An 18,736-nucleotide genomic window follows, 5' to 3' on the forward strand; every position below is an offset into this window, starting at 1 on the left:
TTAAATCAGAAGCTACTGTAACACATGACTGCCATGTTTAATTACCCTGTTAATACAGCTTAGTGGATATTGTTTGGTATGTAAAAGTCAGAGTTTTTGATGAAAAATACAATACAAAATGGTTTTTAAAATGTCAATGTAAGAATACCAAAGGCTTGATTATCTGCCCATATACAACCTTTGCTAAGAAGTGTCTCTCAGAACAATTGTTACAGCAGTGACAGACATTTGTTCAATTTATAAAACATTTCTCAGCCAATGTGCACTAACAATGGACATGAAATTTCAGTTGCATGAGGTGAATATATTTTTTAATTATTCAACAATTTTCTATCGGTTTGCCTGAATGCATTCAACAGCCAAGAGGAAAGTGGGATAAAACTATGATCTTGAACTTTTTATTTTTTCCCTCATGGTAACTAAAATGTGCTCATTATCTTCATTTCATTTTGCAAAGGTGTCCTTTTTTGGTTTAGACTTTAAGCTCCGTACTGTACAGAAAGCATCCCACATATGCTAACACTGCAATCAAATCCTCAACCGCTGTCGCAAGAAGATGGCAAGTTATTTCCTGCTACAACTAACATGTAAGGTAATGTAAAGAAACTGAACCTTTTCTGAACATTTTCACCAGCATGTTTTTGTCAGTAAAGCAGGATTTTTTTTTTTTCTCTGAGGCCACTACTCAATGCCTATGAACAGCCCAAATAGCTTTTGCTCAGTCTGGGGAAGTCACCTCCTGGGCTCCAGGACAGGATGCACCAAAGAAATTAACTGTGATAATGGTGGCAACCCCTCCTTGGTAACAAGGGATCCTGACAGCTCTGAGGGGTTGAACTGTCTCTGGATGGAGAGCCCAGGGACTGATCTGAACAGAAACCTGAGTTACTACTGGTAACAATGATTACAGATCATACAGTCATGTTTAGGTTTTTAACATTTATTAAAAAAGCAGGATGTATGTTCATTTCAAATTAAACAGTTAAAAATGTTAAAGCATACAAACAAATCAATTGTGTACTAGCAGCATCCAATTGTTAGAATTTTCTAGAACTCCTCAGTACAGTCTTGGCAAGTTCAAAATATTCCAACTTGCAACCAACTGACCTCACCATAGTGCAGATAAAACAAACTTTATAAAAACAACAATTTAAGGTTAAATAAGCTTAAATAAAGGTGTTAAATACAAGACACTTGATCAAAGCTTCTGTACAAAGATAAAGAAATTTGGCATTGTACAACTGATTGGCTGGCTCACACCATACATGATTTCAATAGTTAAGCAGTGTAACTGTTTAGCTGAACATCAACTATACAAAAGTAACTGAAGTTGGGAGTGGGCTAACCCCAGTGAGCCATTTACAAGGCATGTGTATTTTTAGAAAATCAGAACACTGTTTATATTCAGGCACCATTTGTTCCTGCAAATAAATAATCTCTAATGTATCTGCATCCAAACTAGTGTTAAACACGTCAGTGCTAACATTTTATAAACACAGCTCTGTGACTATTCACTATACCTCCATTCTTATTGCTATGACAATGTGGACTGTGGAAATAAAACTACTGTACATACAAAAAAATAGAGCACCTTTTAAACATTAAAGTATATGTCTGGTTATTCTTTTTTATCTTACAATACTGAAGCCCAAGCTAATTTAAATTGCTTTAACATCTTCACCAGCGCACCTGAAATGCAGGAACTAAAACCCCAAATATTCCTTTTCAGGCAAGCCCCAGCCAGAGCAACTTCTAAAAATGTCTAAAATGACACTAAGGATTTTTTACATTCATCTGCACACAAACAAGTATCTGCTATTCTCTGCTTTCTTCATATGTGTTTAAAGACGGGTTGCCACAATTCTCTCTCCCTTTCAGATGAATAAAGCTGGACAGAAAATGTAGCAGAAACACCTAAAATGGATTGTGAACACAGTGAAATTATTACCCTGCTATTTCAAAAGATACAGCTGTTATATTGTTCAAATAAGTATTTTGCAGGGCCCCAGCCATTAGGATTTTTTGTCTATCGTATTAAAAAACCATTCTGTAAATTTCCTCAGTTGAGCTGCTGCTGTTTGAGACTCTTCCTGAAGCCTCATGTTATCTTGTCTCAGGTGCTGTACCTCTGCTTGGAGAACTGCCTTGTCCTGTTTTTCCTGGTTAACAAAGACACAAGTTGAGCAAAGTGAGTAGTTGTGATGACAAAATTTATTTTTGTTGTTAGTATTTCTATGCAAGTCATAACAGCTATATTTTGTTGAGCTCCCTAATTCATTCTGACAACTGTGAGTGAATTCCCCAAATATGCTCCAACTACCTAATTTATTCCAAGAAAATACTGTAAGCTAAAAAGAAAACTAGATGTTACTTTAATAGAAAAATTAAAGGAGTTTACACCATTTAACAAAGAAAAAAAAAAATCTAGCATTAAAAGCATAAGGAGCTTTTAGTTATAAAAAATCATATGTGAGAGCCCAAGTTGTAAGTAATTGATTCCGAGCATATGTTTAAGGAAGAAAAATATCTGTTTTCAAAATCTTTCCTTACATAATTATTTTCTTACCAAAAGCAGCCTCATTTCTATTACTCTGGTATTATCTCCAGCTCAGAATTTTGACAGCAAATGAAGCACAAATCAAGTCGTTGACACATGAGTAAGGTAACACAAGGCAAAAAGGATGACAAAACTGGAGTGCTAACTACTTAGCAATGGTGCCCTGTCCCTATCCCTATCCCTTGTTAAGGATATAGTACCGTAAATGAAGGGTTTCCTTCTTTCTGGGGTGTGACTATTTGTAGGACAGTTGTTCTGGAGTAAAGACCTATAAACTACTTAGCTTTGGGCCAATTTCCTCACAAAACCATTCCCACAGGACCTTCTGCACCTCAGTGTTCTGAGCAATCACTCAGCTCTACTGTCTAGTTTAACTGATGTACTTCTTTCAAGCCCTTGATGATCATTGTAAAAATAGAAGTACTAAAACTGGGGAGTAGTTACGGTGCTAATGATCTCTTACCTTTCTCAGGTCAGTTTGTAGCTGTCGGAGGATGACTTCCAGCTGGTTTACTTTTCCAGTCAGAGTACTTGGAGCATGTTCCCTGTAAAGTAAACCACTACCTTCATGCTGAGTTAGTGAAAAACATTTTATTCCCAGTTTAGCGGAGTTACACTTTTAGTAATAGCAAAGGAAACCAATCAGTTTAGGCATAGTTAGGAAAACAGAGACAACACCAGCATCAGTAAAAGACTATTACTAGAACATAAATCCAATCCTGCAATATCTGAAATATGACACTGCTTCTCATGCAAATCAGGCAGAAGTAACAATGATTTTAAGAAGGAGTGTTTTAGGAATGACTTGCACATACCCTCACAGCACAAGTCACACTCACTGCTCCAAGGTGTGCAGGCACACTGGTTAACAAGCTGCTCTCTGATAAAGACTGTACTAATCTCAAGCAAGACGCAGCAGCAATTACTGCAAACCAAAAGAGCTGTAAAGAGTTCTTTTGTCTCCTGTGCAGTAGCGTCATTTTCACTAAAGGATAAACCTATGGCTTAATGGAGACAAATATTTTGTTTAAAGGTCAAAACACATAAAATACTGCCACAGGTTAATCAAATGCACGACTGAAGGAAAATACTGAGAATAGCTTCTGTTTTCTGAATGAAAATGAGCACTGTGAGAGACAGTTTCATGTACATTATCGATGCAATTAGCCATCATGTGAGTAACCGTGTCTAAAAGGGAGCAGGTGAAGAGAGAGGCTTTACATACAAAGCAGAATCAGCGGCTTCATGCAACTGCACAAATCTGACAAGTTTGCCATGGCTAAAAGGGGAACATCTTTAACAGTCTTTTGCAATCCTTACTGATAATTAGCCTGGGGAAAGAGATGGACTTAAAAGTCATTACAATGAATGTGCTTTACCATGTAAGCAAGCTAATTTGTGTAAAATTGGTTCAAATTAAAATGTGATAGTCTAACAAGAAAAAAGACTTTTCCCTCCATTTCCCATTCCTCCATTCCTACAATTGAAGAGCAAAACTAATCAAAGATGTGTTTTTCTTTTTAAGTGTGGTGGTTGACAGATTATACTGCTGAATCCGTATAACAAGGATAATCTTTAAATTAACAAGTATACTCCTTAGAGCAGGATAGGTAGAGAAGTGGAGGGGAAAAAGGAATCATTTCTCCCAGAGCACTGGGAACAATTTGAAGAAATGGGCAGTTTGGCATAAATTCTGCAGTCCTCTGTTACAGATTCTCTTGATTAATTTACCTCTGTATAAAAGAAAAAATATGGATTTGCAAATAGCAGATAGTTGCAAAGATGGGATAGACCCTGTTCCAAGGTTTGAGACATTTGCTGCTGATCAGCTGATTGTATCCTACAGAGCTGAGCTCCTGTTATTAGTTCTATTAAAATGAGAACAGAAATAAATGTAACAAAAATTATTATCGTAAAGGAGAAATGCAGTGAGAAATTTGATTATCTGAAACTCTGCATCTAACATTGATCTGCGTTACAGACCTATTGAGTCTGAGAGAGATGTTGATTTGAAGAAACAACATTTTTCAAAATTAAACAAATTGTAAGTCAAGGTAACAAGTCTGCCATCAAACAGCCATGAAACATGCATACAGGCAATTTGACATGCAACATTAAGAGAAAATCTTTCCTTAAGATACTTTTGCAAGAAATATGCTCTAATTCTGACATACCCAGCATCCTCAAGAAAATCTTTTCCATCTGGGGGACTCTCATCCAAAGGTAACTCTTGTGCTCCTTCCAAGCCCTGAGCTCGCTGCATATCATTCAAGGTGCAAAAAGACGCTACTCTCTGATCTGTAAAAAAGTAACATAAGGATATCTCTAAAACTGGACAAAATAAAAGGCTGTATTACAGCCATTATCCTGGTTCGGTTAGCGAAATGGATGTAGGCTTCTACAGCTCAGCTTTGAAGATAATCAGCAGATGTATGGACCAACTAGTTGGCTTCCCCACACCTGCATCCAAAGGCAACCCCAAAGCAATTTTTTTTATGTCTATCAGCAGTATGACAGTTTTGTCTGGACCACTTAATGCTGATATGAACAGTAAATTGGTCTTGATGAAATATGCAGAAAACCATTACAGAATTCAGGGCCACAACCAATGATAATAATAATTCAGCAAAAAGGTTTGCATTTTTTCCATGGACTTAAAGCCCTCAGAAATCTTCACTGTTTTTTTCGTACTGCTTTACTGTCTCAAGCAATTGCAGAAGCTGACGGTAATCTGCATATTTGAAAACCAATAAATTCACACTATTTTTATCAACTGAGTTTTTATTATAGGTATCACTAAGGCACTCTATTATCTGCATTGAATTTCACTAGAACATAATCTAAGAAGCACAGATGCAATTACCTATGGATATACAGTGTGGTTGCCAAAATACATCAGTCACCACATAATAGAAGTATGCCATGCAGATTATCATTGCACAGAACAGGAGTAAATGATGCATTCATGAGGATTTCATTTGTCTTCTTAAAAAAAAAAAATCAACCAAAATCCATATTCTGTGGAGATTGATTTTAGCTTATTTCTGCCAAACAAAATCCATGTCTGTAGGCTTGTATGAATTCTGGTGACAACATGCCTGCCTTGCCCTTTCTCCCCTTGCTCTACCACCCCATCAGGCCCAAAGCTTGCATTATCATGCAAACGTGCAAACATAGGAAGTATCAAAAAAAGATTACAAAAGGTAAAACTCATCAATCCCAGACCATCACCTAGAAACGGCGTCTGATGACAGAACGGCCCAAATTCTTCATCTGAGTCAAAACCTGGAATAAGATTTAGAATGTTCCTATAAACAAGACAGTCCATCTCCACTGCAGCAGCTGTGGCCCTTGCGGCAGCGCACGCAGTGGGATGTTCCCCGTGCAATTCCTGCTGGCGCTCACTCCCAGCCTTGCCAGGCCATTTCTACACAACACCAACATTACAAGTAGGCACGAGGTGTCACGCCCCACGTCTCTAACAGCAACACCCAGTATTGTGACAGAGCATGGCAACTTGGCAGGATACATAAGAGGACAATCCTTCAAACTCTTAAGGACACAAACAGTGAATACAGGCCAGATCTCTTCAGATAGGAAGGACACGTTCCACCAAGCAAAAATAGGAAATCACGAAAAAGCTCTTTGTTGGTTTAAAAGACTCCTTCAGCATAGGATAGATTGCAAATTCAACCTATAATACAATGAACAAAAGTTGCATGTCTGATTTTGTCCAATTTCAAAGACTGCAGCACATTTCCCCCGCTTTTAGCTTTATTTCTGACTACTCATGGATCTCAGCAAATATGAACGTGACTATTCTGTATGTGCTGACAATAAGGTAAGAATATAATTTTAAACACATAATCAGTGACATCATTTGCAGATTTGAAACCTACTAAGATAAATAGGTTTACTTTGTACAGATAAATTAAAACTAGTTTCCCAGATCAAACACAGTATGTAGTCCAAAAACGAGACAGTGTAAACAGCAGTCTGAAGCACACAGATAATTATGATTTCACCTTCACACTATTAACATTTTCATTACAACAACTAGTTTTTATAAAAGAAAATTTAATGTATTTCTGGGTATGATGCTGTAGACCTAGATTATGCTTCTTCCAAATTATAGGGACCCCTCCTATTCAACTGAAGCCAAATGTACGTACTAAACAGAAGAAAACAGATGTAAATCTCAGAGCTCTTATTTTCAACTGAGATGTCCCTGCCAAACTCCAAAGAGAGTTCACCCACAGAAAACTATTTGCAAAAAATATATTGGTCTTTATATCAAAAGTTTAAACAACTGACTTAGCAAGACCGAAGATGAGACAAAAATTCATGTTTAAATTCATAGTGAAAGAGTTATATAGCTGTAACCACTAAGAGTTTGAATGTGGATTTTCATTGTTCCAGATCACTAACAGAGGCCAGAAAAAACTCCAGGCAATTTTGTTGTACTGGAAGCAGAAAAGGCTAAAATGAGTACAGTGCATGAAGCCACTCTCTCATTGTTAAGGTAAAGTCTACCCACAAACATACACTGACATATTCATTGAAGCAGAAAGAGTTACACATGCATGCCCTAGAAATCACCAAATGTTAACTAAATATTGTAATTTTTTTCTTTTTCTAGCAGTTTAACACAGTACTTTGGTTGAAATAATTATCTGTCGTGCTAAATGATTAATTTCTTTCTCATTATGTGTAGCATTACATTTAGCTATGAAGATTTTAAATCGAAGTATTAAAATAACATTAATTATAATAGCACAGATGTTTCTGCAAAGATAAATTTGCATTAAGAAACACTGCATTTTGATTAGCACCGGTAGATATTCATAAAAATCACCTGGAAAAAAAATTAGGAGTTGAAACCACCGATTTTAATGAACAGGGACATCAGAAGGACTATATTAGGCTTTTAATGCTCAGAATATGACTTATCAAACACTAAACAGCCTTTTTAAAGCATAATAAACCCAGTTTGAAGTAGAACAAATAGTAAGAAGTTCTATTAATAACAATACTCAATATTTGTATTTGTGTCGGTTGTCTTTGATAATTACAGTAGCAGGTGTGGACATCCAAAAATGCTTCTCTTTATTGTCCCCAAAACATGTAAAATATCTAAAAAGTCACCAGAAATGTAATACACATGTAGAAGGCCAGTTCTTCTTCCCTAACTTGAAGACCTTTTGGAAGGATAATACAAAAAGATAATTAAAACATTGATTCTCTTATTTTCCCTTAGTCTTTTCTGGGATTTCTGCTTTTTCAAATTTGGCTTTCCAATTTATTCTAGAAACCCCCGTATCTTTATCTTTACTCAGTTGAGCATGCTTTCTTTCTTTTTGGTTCTTTAACTTCTTTTTCACCCCAACTGCCCTCCCTCTCTTGCTGTACAGTCACATACACACGTATCTGTTTCTTATTGTTTGCTTCAGGGATGGATACAAAAACGTTACAACAGAGTATTTCCCTCATGTGAACTGCTCCCTGGTCATGTCTCTCTGCATTTCCCAATGAAATAAGGGGACTGGAAGTTGCTATCCATGTTAAGACAGAAATGGAAGGATTCCCCTTGATGCTGACTGGACTGATGTTAGCATGCATGTGAAGTATCATCTCTGGAGGAATATCAGTAAAAACTATGTCTTGCAAAGGAAGGCAGTGCAGAGTGTTAAAATAATGCTCCACCGTGCTTCAGCTTATGGGCACTGACCCTCCACAGAGGCAGCTCAAGCAAAAACCCTCCTCTGATGTAGCTTCTGGAGCTTGTGGAGTTAATGCATGCACAGCTCTCCATTACACTTGTGGAGACCTGTCTTAGGAATAACAGAAGATTAAAAAAAGAAAAGTTTGAAGTAAATATGCAGCTTTCCACAAAGTTTCTTATCAAACAAATGCAGTGAAAATTAAATCCTGACAAAGTGAAAAGCATTATCACGACGCTTTCAATTAAAAACAAAACAAAAGTACTACCCTTTTCCACCCTTCCTGTTCTACACAGGACCAAGGCTTCAGCTGAATAAAAGCTAATACAAACAAAAAACCTTGTCCACTCTTCATCTGAACACCAGAAGAAAGTGAAAAATGAGACTACTGCTCTTACACCCATAAGTAAACTCTGAGTATGGATGATGGTAGTAAAAATCTTGCTACTAAATTTAATTCTCAATCCAATTGATGGCAACAATATAAGCACCTAAAAAGTCTACATCTAACATTAATCAAGATACAATTGCTTCTTTTGACAGAGATGAAAGATCATGAGGCCCACATTAGAGATGTTGAACTGATCAAATTATATAAATTGTCAAGACATAATCTGGAGAGATCACAAGAGAAAAATTCTGACCTTGGAATCAGATTGGTAACCCTGATAAACTGATAGCAAGAGAAGTCATTATACAAAGAAAAAATTAAAATTAAGTCCAGTACCTAGGTTCTAGAAGAGAACACAACATCAAAATATCAGGCTGGCAAAGCCAAACTAGAGAAAAACTCTAATATCACAGATTCAGTATTAAAAAATTATTTTTAGCAATCCTCTCCATTGAAAGTGGGGAGGCAGTTATTTTTTTTATTTACATTTTTGGGTTTTTTTAGTATGGTTCCATATGAAATGTGATCCTGTTTTCACACAGTTAAAAAAAATAAAAATATTCAGAAGTGGACAAACTTTAAAATCATCCACTCTCTTTTTCACATTGACGGAATGCAGAACAGTAGTTCCAAGATATTTTTAGATAGAAAGTTGAAGCAGCTTCTAAGTCAACAACATTAAAATACATATGGAAACTGCACTGTTAAGTCATATACAACACATTCCTTTCTAGTGATCTCTTATGACATGTCTATCAGTTATTCTTTTTAAAATTGCTTCCAAATTGCAAGACATAGGATGAAGTTGAGTAAGAGTTTAAAAATTCCATTCCTTGCAAAAGTTTCTAGTTGTAGCACTATGAATTTAGTCAAAACATTGTATAAATCATCTAATATATGCACAGATGTCTCTACTGGAGTGTCCTAAACAGGAAAGAATTATATTCCTTCATACAAAAATAGATTATTATTTACTACTCAAATTCTTACAAATAATTCAAAAAACATCCAATAAATAGCTTCTATCTTACAACACCAGTTCTTCAGCATTATCTACAGATACATCTAAGTTGTTTGCAGTTAAAACCCAGCAAGTGAATACTCTTCCTCCCTAGGATACAGCACTCCGGGTTAGCTGTATTGTTCTACCTCTCATTCTCAAATTCAAATGTAATTACACTTACATAACTCTTACCAAAGTGAAATTATTTTAATCATGATACTAGGTAGTAAAAAGAATGAAAATTCGTTCATTTTCAAAGAAAGCTAAAAATACAGGAGCATAGCTGGTGAGCAGAATGATCTTTCGCTCAGCTGAACTCAACATTTTTATTAACATTTAAAAACATTTTTCAAGTACAAAGTTACAGAGCTAGTAATTTACTGATGCAAACCTTTTTTCAGTAGTTTAAGATGTCAGTAACAAATAGCAAGGTGTGCCCTGAGCAATCGAACATAGGAATGCATGGGAAAAGCTGACAAGATTCTCAGTGTCACAGTATTTCCTGCCAGCTACCACAGCCACGTTTGAGTAGCATTTAGTAGTAATGAATGCACATCAGGTCAAGAAAAAATACAGCTCTTCAAATTCCTAATCATTGCTGTTGGTTTGGGTTTTCACAATGCCATTTAAATTAACAAGCAGTAACAAGCAGTTCTGAAGAGCTTTTGGTCAAAATTAACTTTAATCACTTCATACTTTGGGAAGGAATGGGGAACCAGAAAACTGATTTCCATGGTTTCAAGAAGTTAAATCACTAACTTCACAGACAGTTTTCATGAAGCTAAAACCTGTATCTTATACAAGGATGACTGTGGTAACATCATACTTATTCATAGATCACATTCAGTACCGCAAGCAACACCAGTTAATACATGTGAGACATTTTAGGACAGCACTAAAAAAACCTCTCAAACAACAAAACACCAACACTTAACAGTGTATATTCATATAAACACTCAAACCAACATATGTTTGCTCTATTTAGACATTAGGTGTATGTTTAGCTCCCACAGGTAGATGAGGTTTTTCTTGGTTAATTTGGTTCCATAATTTATTAAAGCAAACCTGATCTACATCCTGCACCCCAATTCCTGCTACTGGAAAATATAATGTACATTTCTCATGATCTTCAAGGGCTTATGAAAACTGAGAGGGATCACAACATCATTTGGACTACACATGCCAGTTTATAAGCACAACACAACAAACTCAGGGAAGTGTTACTCTCAATTTCATTTTATACATCTAACTTAAATGTTTTGAATCTCTCCTTCAAAGTTCTGATTTTTCAATTAATTACAGAAGAAACCTTGGCACTAAGGTGGAGGAATTACATCTAAAAGGGATATAGAGTATCATGAAGACCCCAAATTTTCAATGACAATCTTCCACATTGAGAATTGATACTGCCAAAAGAACTAAAGGGCTACAGAGGCAAACAATGGATTTTTGTAATTCAAAATGTGGCTTAACAATATATATATTTAAAAAAAAAAAAGTTTGTGTACTGAACATTGATTTTTATTTAAATTTTCCTGTTACCTTCAAACGCTCGTGCAGCATCTACCAGGTGAGACCAGTCTAGCCCTGTGGCAGTGTCTGGCAGGGGCATCAGGCCAGGATCATTGAATTTGGCTTTATCAGATAAGGACCCATCTGAGAACCAGAATTCATCTAAACAATAAACACAATAATTAGTCTTCCTATAACAATTATGTACAATTAGTTTTGAAGATATTATAATGATCTGTAAAAAATGTATAAGCAAAAAGTGCTTATCTTCATTTCTCTTGTGTCTGTCTTTTCCTGTTCAATACTCAGTATGGGTGGAACAATTTCTAAATGTTTGCAGAGATGGGAAGGTTTTAAAGGGTATTTTTTTGGTGCCACTGCACATGGTGTATCCCTCACATTTTCATATGAACACTGTGTGAGGAGGCAACATCCTTTCTAAAGCACAGCATATTAAACCTGAGCACTGAGCAGAAAAGTTGCTAGATACACGAAGGTACATGTGTGAAGCAACATGAAAGATATTTACATGCAAAGTTTTATTCTGAAACGGAAAATATTCCTGTTCCAGAAGCAATTTTAAAAACCCACCTGCTTTTCTTTTAGTGCATTTGTAAATTCTAGCCTATATCCAAATCTCCCTTTCACATTGAAAATATTACCCTACTAGTTTAACACTTGTAGCTGTATCTCTGAAGATGTAAGACTTGGGTGAGATTTCAGAATGAGCTGTAACACTGTAAAAGGTACACAGATCATGTATTAAATGAAATGTATACACTATAAACTGTTCAAACAAACCTTTCACCTATGCAGATTCTAGAATGCACCACAAACATACATTTTAGTAGAGGCGATGCCAATTTTTATAATTTTCTTGAATAGCTTTACATATTCCTAATCTGTCCATAGCAATCTTCATTCTGATCAATGTGAACATGTTAAAAAGAATAGTGAACAGACACAAAGAGTTTCTTAAAACTGATCATAAACCAAATCTATTATTTGCAATCACATTTAATCTTAACCATAAAGCCAGCAATGGAATATAATAACTTTATTACCTAGTACAGTCAGGCAAAGACAATTTTTGCTTCAAACATATCCACTCCAATTAAACAAAAAGGTCAAAATAGTAATTTTTCCTCAAATATTTCAGGAGGAAATTTCCATCTAGTTATTCCAGTGATTTAGTAAGATGAGTATTTTTTTTCCAGGAAAAGACCAAACACAAAAAACAATGAAGGAAGAAATGCATTCATACAAGTGGAAGATACATTATCGTTTAAGGAAATGGCATGCTGTCATTGTCCTGATATTAATGTCCATTTGATATAAAGACTCTGACCTAAAAATCCAAAGAGAGTAGGCTGTTACTAACCACTCTACTACACAGAGCAATGACTTAAGCATATGACGTGCTCTATTCTTTGCTTAAAAATAATACAAAATATGAGGAAAAAGAAAATTAAGGAGGTATACAATCCTCTGTCAAAAATTAGAAGCCCCTGCAGAAGAGGTAGAAATTCTCTTTACTGTGGAATTTATTTTGTTCTACACTTTTAAGAAAGATGCAGTATTGCTACATTACACTTGGAAATGGCTTGACAAAACTCTGTAGAAATGTCCTACTCTCAGTACGTAAAAGTGGATGCTATAAGAAATGGAAAATATAATATAGACATATATTCTACCCATATATCTGTACTAAGATTTTCTTTTCAGTTCTGTATAAACATAAATAAAGCCTTACCTAAGGCTGCCTTTGTGCGAATACATTGAAAGCTGAAAGTCAGAGCAGTCTGAATTTCTGTATATGACTTGGGAATGGTAAGAATTTTATTTGTGCAAGTACAAATGTTTCATACATCCCTGTTGTGGAAAACAGACAGAATACTTTATTTGAAAGACTGGCAAGCCAGCTTTTGGTTCTAGACCAGCAGGCAGGCCCTAAGGGACAGCCCTTGCTTTTGTGTGATCAGCATGGAGAGGCCAATTGTGAAACCTGTCAGGAAGAAGCCTGCTCCCAGCGCGATCCTGCCAGCTCTCCAAATTAAAGTGTAGGAGTGATATATTCACCAGTAGTCATCCTTCATTATGCATTGTCTCTGTGAGAACCTCAGTTCACCTTAGGGTGGATCCTATTCAGTCCTGCATAAGCCTTGACAGAGCCACTCAACTGCAGAAAGCCTGCCAGAATAGAGATTTGAGTATTGATAGCTCTGAAAATTCAAGTGCTAATGCTGATGGCTGAAATTCTAATAAATGAACAGGCATGAGTATGCCACCACAGAATAATTCATTTTCAAGACATAAATAGTGTTCTTCTGCAACGGGGGAGCGAAAAGAGGAGGAGGAAGAAAAAGAATAAAAATACCAAACGTGAGCTCTAATGACATAGGCCTTGGTGCCTTTGAATTTCAGAGAATATTGTTTGTATTCCAGGAATGCTCTGGATGAGATAAATTCTTTCTAGCCTGCTGTATTTGCATTTCTTCCCTGCTCCTCTTACCTTGCTGTTGCCTCACTCTGTGTAGGACTGCCACATCAGCAGCTGTTGCCTGTTCCCCTTCCTGATTTGTGCAAAGGTGGCAAGTGATGCTTAAGCATGCCCACCTCTGTGTGTCCAGGAGGATATGACTAGTCTATTAGGCAACTACTTTATTGTACAAAAGATTGACTTTTAAAGCAACGCAATTTCCTTTGAGGAAACACTTTCAGTGCTATCTTCAGTTTTAAAGATTATTTTAATTGCTGTACTCCTATTGGCATAAAATTATTGATCTTGTAGCTTCTGGTCTTTTCAGTTGTGTCACTTCTTACACTTAGGAAATTTATTTATTTTTATTATTGATGCATAAAGGTATAATGCATAAAAGTACTAAGTATAAAAGTATCAAGAGTCCCTATTTCCATCAAAATTAGTTGGTCACTTCAGTTTCCAACACAGCTCCTGAAATTGGTGGTTATTGGTCCCACACACATTCATATTCAAAGAGTAACTAGTTATGCAGAAAGAAGAATGATTCACCTGACTTAACCTACTTCACTTCCAAGACAATTATGCTTCAGTTAGAACTGCTACTTTTATGCAGAGATTGTAGATCATGAAAAAACTACCTGCTAAGTACTCCTTGATGCAAACTAGACATGTCATTTAACAAGTAGATTCTCTCCAAAGCAGCTGCAGGTGAAGAAATATATCAAATCTCACGCAAATGTAAATCCCACTCTCTGTGGGACGTCTGTTTTTCTTTCCTGCAATCAGTAGTTTTATCTCTATAGTCCTCTTAAACAACAACTTCTGCCTGCTGAACCCTTCCCTTCTTCAGTACTGTCTAGGGTTGCCCAGAGCCTCTCTTTAGAGATGCCAGCCTGCTCATAGGCTCTCATGCACATGCGCTTCTGGTAACCATTTTTTCCTTCCCTACTCTTACTGAAGATAGTCTCATGTTCTAAGGTGAACGAGTGAGAACAGGTAACACCAAACATGTTCTCCTTTGTGTGAATTAATCAGTGTTGTGTGAATTAATCAATGGCCTTTATCTGCTTGCTGACAAACATTTCCAAACTGCTACCACTGCACAACACCAATATACAGTGATACTCTTTCATTTTAATATTGCTTCTTATCAACAAGTTTAGTTTTGGATTGGAGCTAACATGGGTAGTAAGGCAGTTTGAAGATAAGGCTTTCATCAGCTGCAGAGACAGTTCCTGCACTTCTGGCAGCCTTTTCCCTATGGCATATATAATGTGAGAACTTTCAGAATTTGTCAGTATATCATTGTAAAATATTCCCTTCCCTATGACCCTCTTCACTGCAACTATCCTGCACCTTGCTCCTTTCCTCACAGCACAGGAACATCCTGCCAGTTTATCACTTAGGGCATTTTCTTTCCCCTCTCTTTCTGTGCTTCATGATAGAGCAGGCCACGGTGCCTGCAATGTAAATCAGATTGTCTCCGTGTGTATCCCTGCGCTCTTGACTTATGTTACTACACTACTTCAGTATCAGTGGTTCTCATTGCTTTAATTCTCACCCTGCTCATTCACCTGCCATGAACTGGCAAGAAGGGCATAGATATGTCCCTGCAACTGCATGTTACAATGACTCAGTAAGAACAGCACTGTCTCAGTCAGGGAATTCTTAACGTCCCCAAGGTAAAATTCCAGAGTTCTTACCTGCACAAATTCTCCTTTCTGGTTTAAGTTGAAAATAAGATAAAATTAATTGAATATTTCTACATTTGTGTACTGTTTGCAATCAACAGCAATCAACTGGACTGACTTCGCAATTCAGGCTTTACTGAAAGTAACTCTTCTTTTCATGTCACCTCCCCAGTGATAAAACAATAATTTAAAAAGTCCTATAGCTTCACTTTTCCCATTGTCTTCTTACAGTCAACATCACACACAGATGAAGTTTCTGTTTCTTTATTTGTGTGGTAATTCTGTTTCATAATTCTGATTTCCCAGTAAACTGAAAGCCTTCAGGGTCACCTATTATTCTTTGGTTTTGGTGCTGCCTTGCTTACCTATTAATCACACTCTCTTCCTTGCTAGAGGGGTCTCATGAGATTTGGTGCTGCCACAGTATTTCATGCTGGATAATAACGTGCAAGAATATACCTTTCTAAAATTGATTTCAGCCAAAACCATGCTATTCCCACTGATATCTATAAACATTACATATCAGTAAAATTAAAATGCTTGGAGATCACATAGAAAAGACATTACTCTGACAAGAAATGAATCCTGATAGCTGAAACTACAACCTCATGTTAAAATTATAAATGAAAAAGAAACCTCTCACATCACTGCTGTAGAATGTAAATACCTGCAAAAGGCACTGACTATAAAAAACCTACCTAAAATGAGCCAGTTAGTTTCTCATATGGAGATACTGACTAACCTTATTTCTGAAACATCGGTGGCCAAGTCATGATGTGTTGGTTTGGGGTTGTTTTTTCTTTTTTTTTTTTTCCTTGTAATTACACGTAACCAATTAAACCTTCCTTGAAACAAACACCACAAAAGATTCTATATAGCTGGCATTGATAAGCACTTTTAAAACACAGAACCAGAAGCAGAAAATAGAGGCTGCATATGAAAACAGCATGAATTGCCTTGGATCAGTTTTTGACTGACAGGATACTGATTTTGGTTTTTTTTTCCAGTTATATAGATATATAATTTTCTGTATCTAAGAAGCAGCAAGAATGAAATATTAGGTGTCTAAGACAGAACTAATACAAAAGCCACTAAAATATCACTGCTGGAGGAGCAGTATAAAGCTTGGATGTACACAGTTAATTGCCTTGTGCCAATCTCCTGAAGAAAAGCAAGCTGAGGGTTTGATCCCATTGCATGTTCACGTGCACAAGAAATGGCTCTAAAAAACAAGGCCTAACATAGAGGAAAACAAAAAAAGAAAATACAATCAGAATGCCTAGCTGTGCACTATATAGCTCCTTCATAGACTACAAAAATCTACTGAATTAATCTCCTGTGAAACAAAATGGATCTCCATTTGCTATCCACAAAAGAATTAGATTCAGATGTAAAGAGTTTCACTCTGACACAAGAGTATTTTTAGAATGGCAAAAGGTACACCAAGCATGTGTTCCCATCTGAGGTAGGAATTTAGCACTTGTTTGAGATAACAGTTTAAAATTAACCAATGGTCAGTGACCAAAACTCAGTCTCATGGCTGAAGCCACTTTAACTAGAAAAGTGTTTTATATATAAAGCTTATTTCTCAAAGTTAGGAGATGACTGCTAGTTCCTGAAGGACATGATGAATGACAGAGCCCTTTTTAATGCTACTTCTTTTAAATCATCTGGCTGCATTCTCCCTGGACATGGGCCTAAAATGTTCTTAATGCTTTCAAGAAATTTACTCACAGCTTCTTAATATGGACTTTAGAGTCCATTTTTAAAATTGCAGTCAGCTATGATACAATATTAGAGTAGCTAAAGAAAAGAGGCTTTTTTTTGTCCCAGACTGCACATCAACTCCAGGTGTCCACTATATGTCAGACTAAACTAACTGAGAAGCATATATATTCAGCATTTTTGAAAAAACAATTCACTTTTATTAAGTAAGCAAATATAGATATTTCATCTAAATGTACATATCTGTCTGTGCAGATTTGGGCTTTTCATTCAATTTTTTTTGTTTAGAAATGACAACAAACGTCATAGCTCATCCTGGAATTATTGCAAGCTAAGCAGATAATAAAGGTCTCACTTATGAAAACTTCGCAAGTAAAAAAACACATTCATAAAATAGTTTTAACTTAGCACATCAGACTACTCTTCTGCTGCCATTAAAAATGAAACGTCATTTGTAAAGGTTTTACTAGTACGTTAAAAAGAAGTATCAGCAAATTCAATTTGGAAATAGAAGTTAAAGTCAACATTTATTGCATATTTCTTTTTAAGACATTACTAAAAAGATCATCTAAACAAAATCTGTTCCATTTAGCTATTATTTCAAATATATTTGTAACTATTTCAATAATTCAAATGCACATAAAATAAAAATAATAATTTTAAAAAAACCAAACAAAACCAACACCAAAAAAACCCCAAACAAACAATAAAAAACACAACAACAAACAGGCCAGCTTGGCTTAATTAGGTCACCACTGGAAAATGAAATTATAACTAGAAATATCTTCAGACAAAGTTTTTCGCCTGTCAGTGGTATCATGAAAGTACTTTGGGAAGTAAAGTGAATATTGTCTGCAAACATGATAAATATGAATTGAACTAATGGCAAGCATGAGCATGTTCTGCTGACCAAATATTTTTTTAGTAGTGTAACTAGAGCAGTGATTTAATCTCACTTTAAAAGTAAAATCTCACTTTATATTTGGTGATTTGTTTGAGTTTACTACAAATATTCCAAGCTGAGCAATGACAGTGACCATGACTTACTTCTCAGATTTCCCATTCCAGGAGTCAGGCTCATTCTGGGAGGCAGTGTGCTGTGATATGGTGGAGTAGTGCTGAACAAGATATCATTTGGCAAGGCCTGGTCTATCATTGAGCTCCGGGAGCTGGCATAGGAGGATCCCCTTCGATTGCTACATATGCTTTCATCAGAGAGGGTGCGGTAAAGCGTCCTCCGTGGGGAAAGGTTTCCATAGAATGAAAACTAAGGATAAAAATAAGAACACACATTGCTGGTTGAAGTGATTCATACGATCGTATCCCATCATCAGTTCTTGGGAGTGTTTTTCTGGACAGGCACTCTGGAATTCTTGAGCTAATACGGAAGATCAGAGATTTCTTCCACCATATCAGATCTACTGGGGCCTCAAAAGTTACTGAATTGGTTATTCAGACCTCCTCTCAATGTTTTGGAACGTATCGCCATGAATTAATCAGATACTGCACAGTTTTATTAATCATGAAATGTGAAATGAAAACTTCATAGCCTTATGACAGCAATGTTTTACAGAAATGTATATAAGGTTACCAACTCTGGCAACATGTATGCAAGACTATGCATAGAACTGTTTGATTTTAATTTGAAGTGATCA

General features: G+C 36.1%; 1 protein-coding gene across 6 annotated transcripts in view; it reads right to left on the reverse strand.

The window, feature by feature from the left end:
* Positions 1–924: 924 nt before the first annotated feature.
* SIPA1L2 (signal induced proliferation associated 1 like 2) overlaps positions 925–18,736 on the reverse strand; it is a 126,705-nt gene continuing 108,893 nt past the window's right edge. For 3 of the 6 annotated variants that reach the window (XM_040058319.2, XM_040058316.2, XM_040058317.2), the window contains 6 exons: positions 18,129–18,348; positions 11,214–11,345; positions 5,789–5,842; positions 4,732–4,855; positions 3,021–3,102; positions 925–2,159 (listed from right to left, as the gene is read on the reverse strand). In XM_040058319.2, coding sequence (XP_039914253.1) covers positions 2,013–2,159; positions 3,021–3,102; positions 4,732–4,855; positions 5,789–5,842; positions 11,214–11,345; positions 18,129–18,348 — 759 coding nt within the window. In that variant the 3' untranslated portion in view covers positions 925–2,012. The remainder of the gene's footprint in view (positions 2,160–3,020; positions 3,103–4,731; positions 4,856–5,788; positions 5,843–11,213; positions 11,346–18,128; positions 18,349–18,736) is intronic. The other 3 variants (XM_040058320.2, XM_040058318.2, XM_040058321.2) reach the window with 2 other exon arrangements.

This window comes from Hirundo rustica, chromosome 3 (genome assembly GCF_015227805.2).
Source record: "Hirundo rustica isolate bHirRus1 chromosome 3, bHirRus1.pri.v3, whole genome shotgun sequence".
NCBI classification, from domain to species: Eukaryota; Metazoa; Chordata; class Aves; order Passeriformes; family Hirundinidae; genus Hirundo; species Hirundo rustica.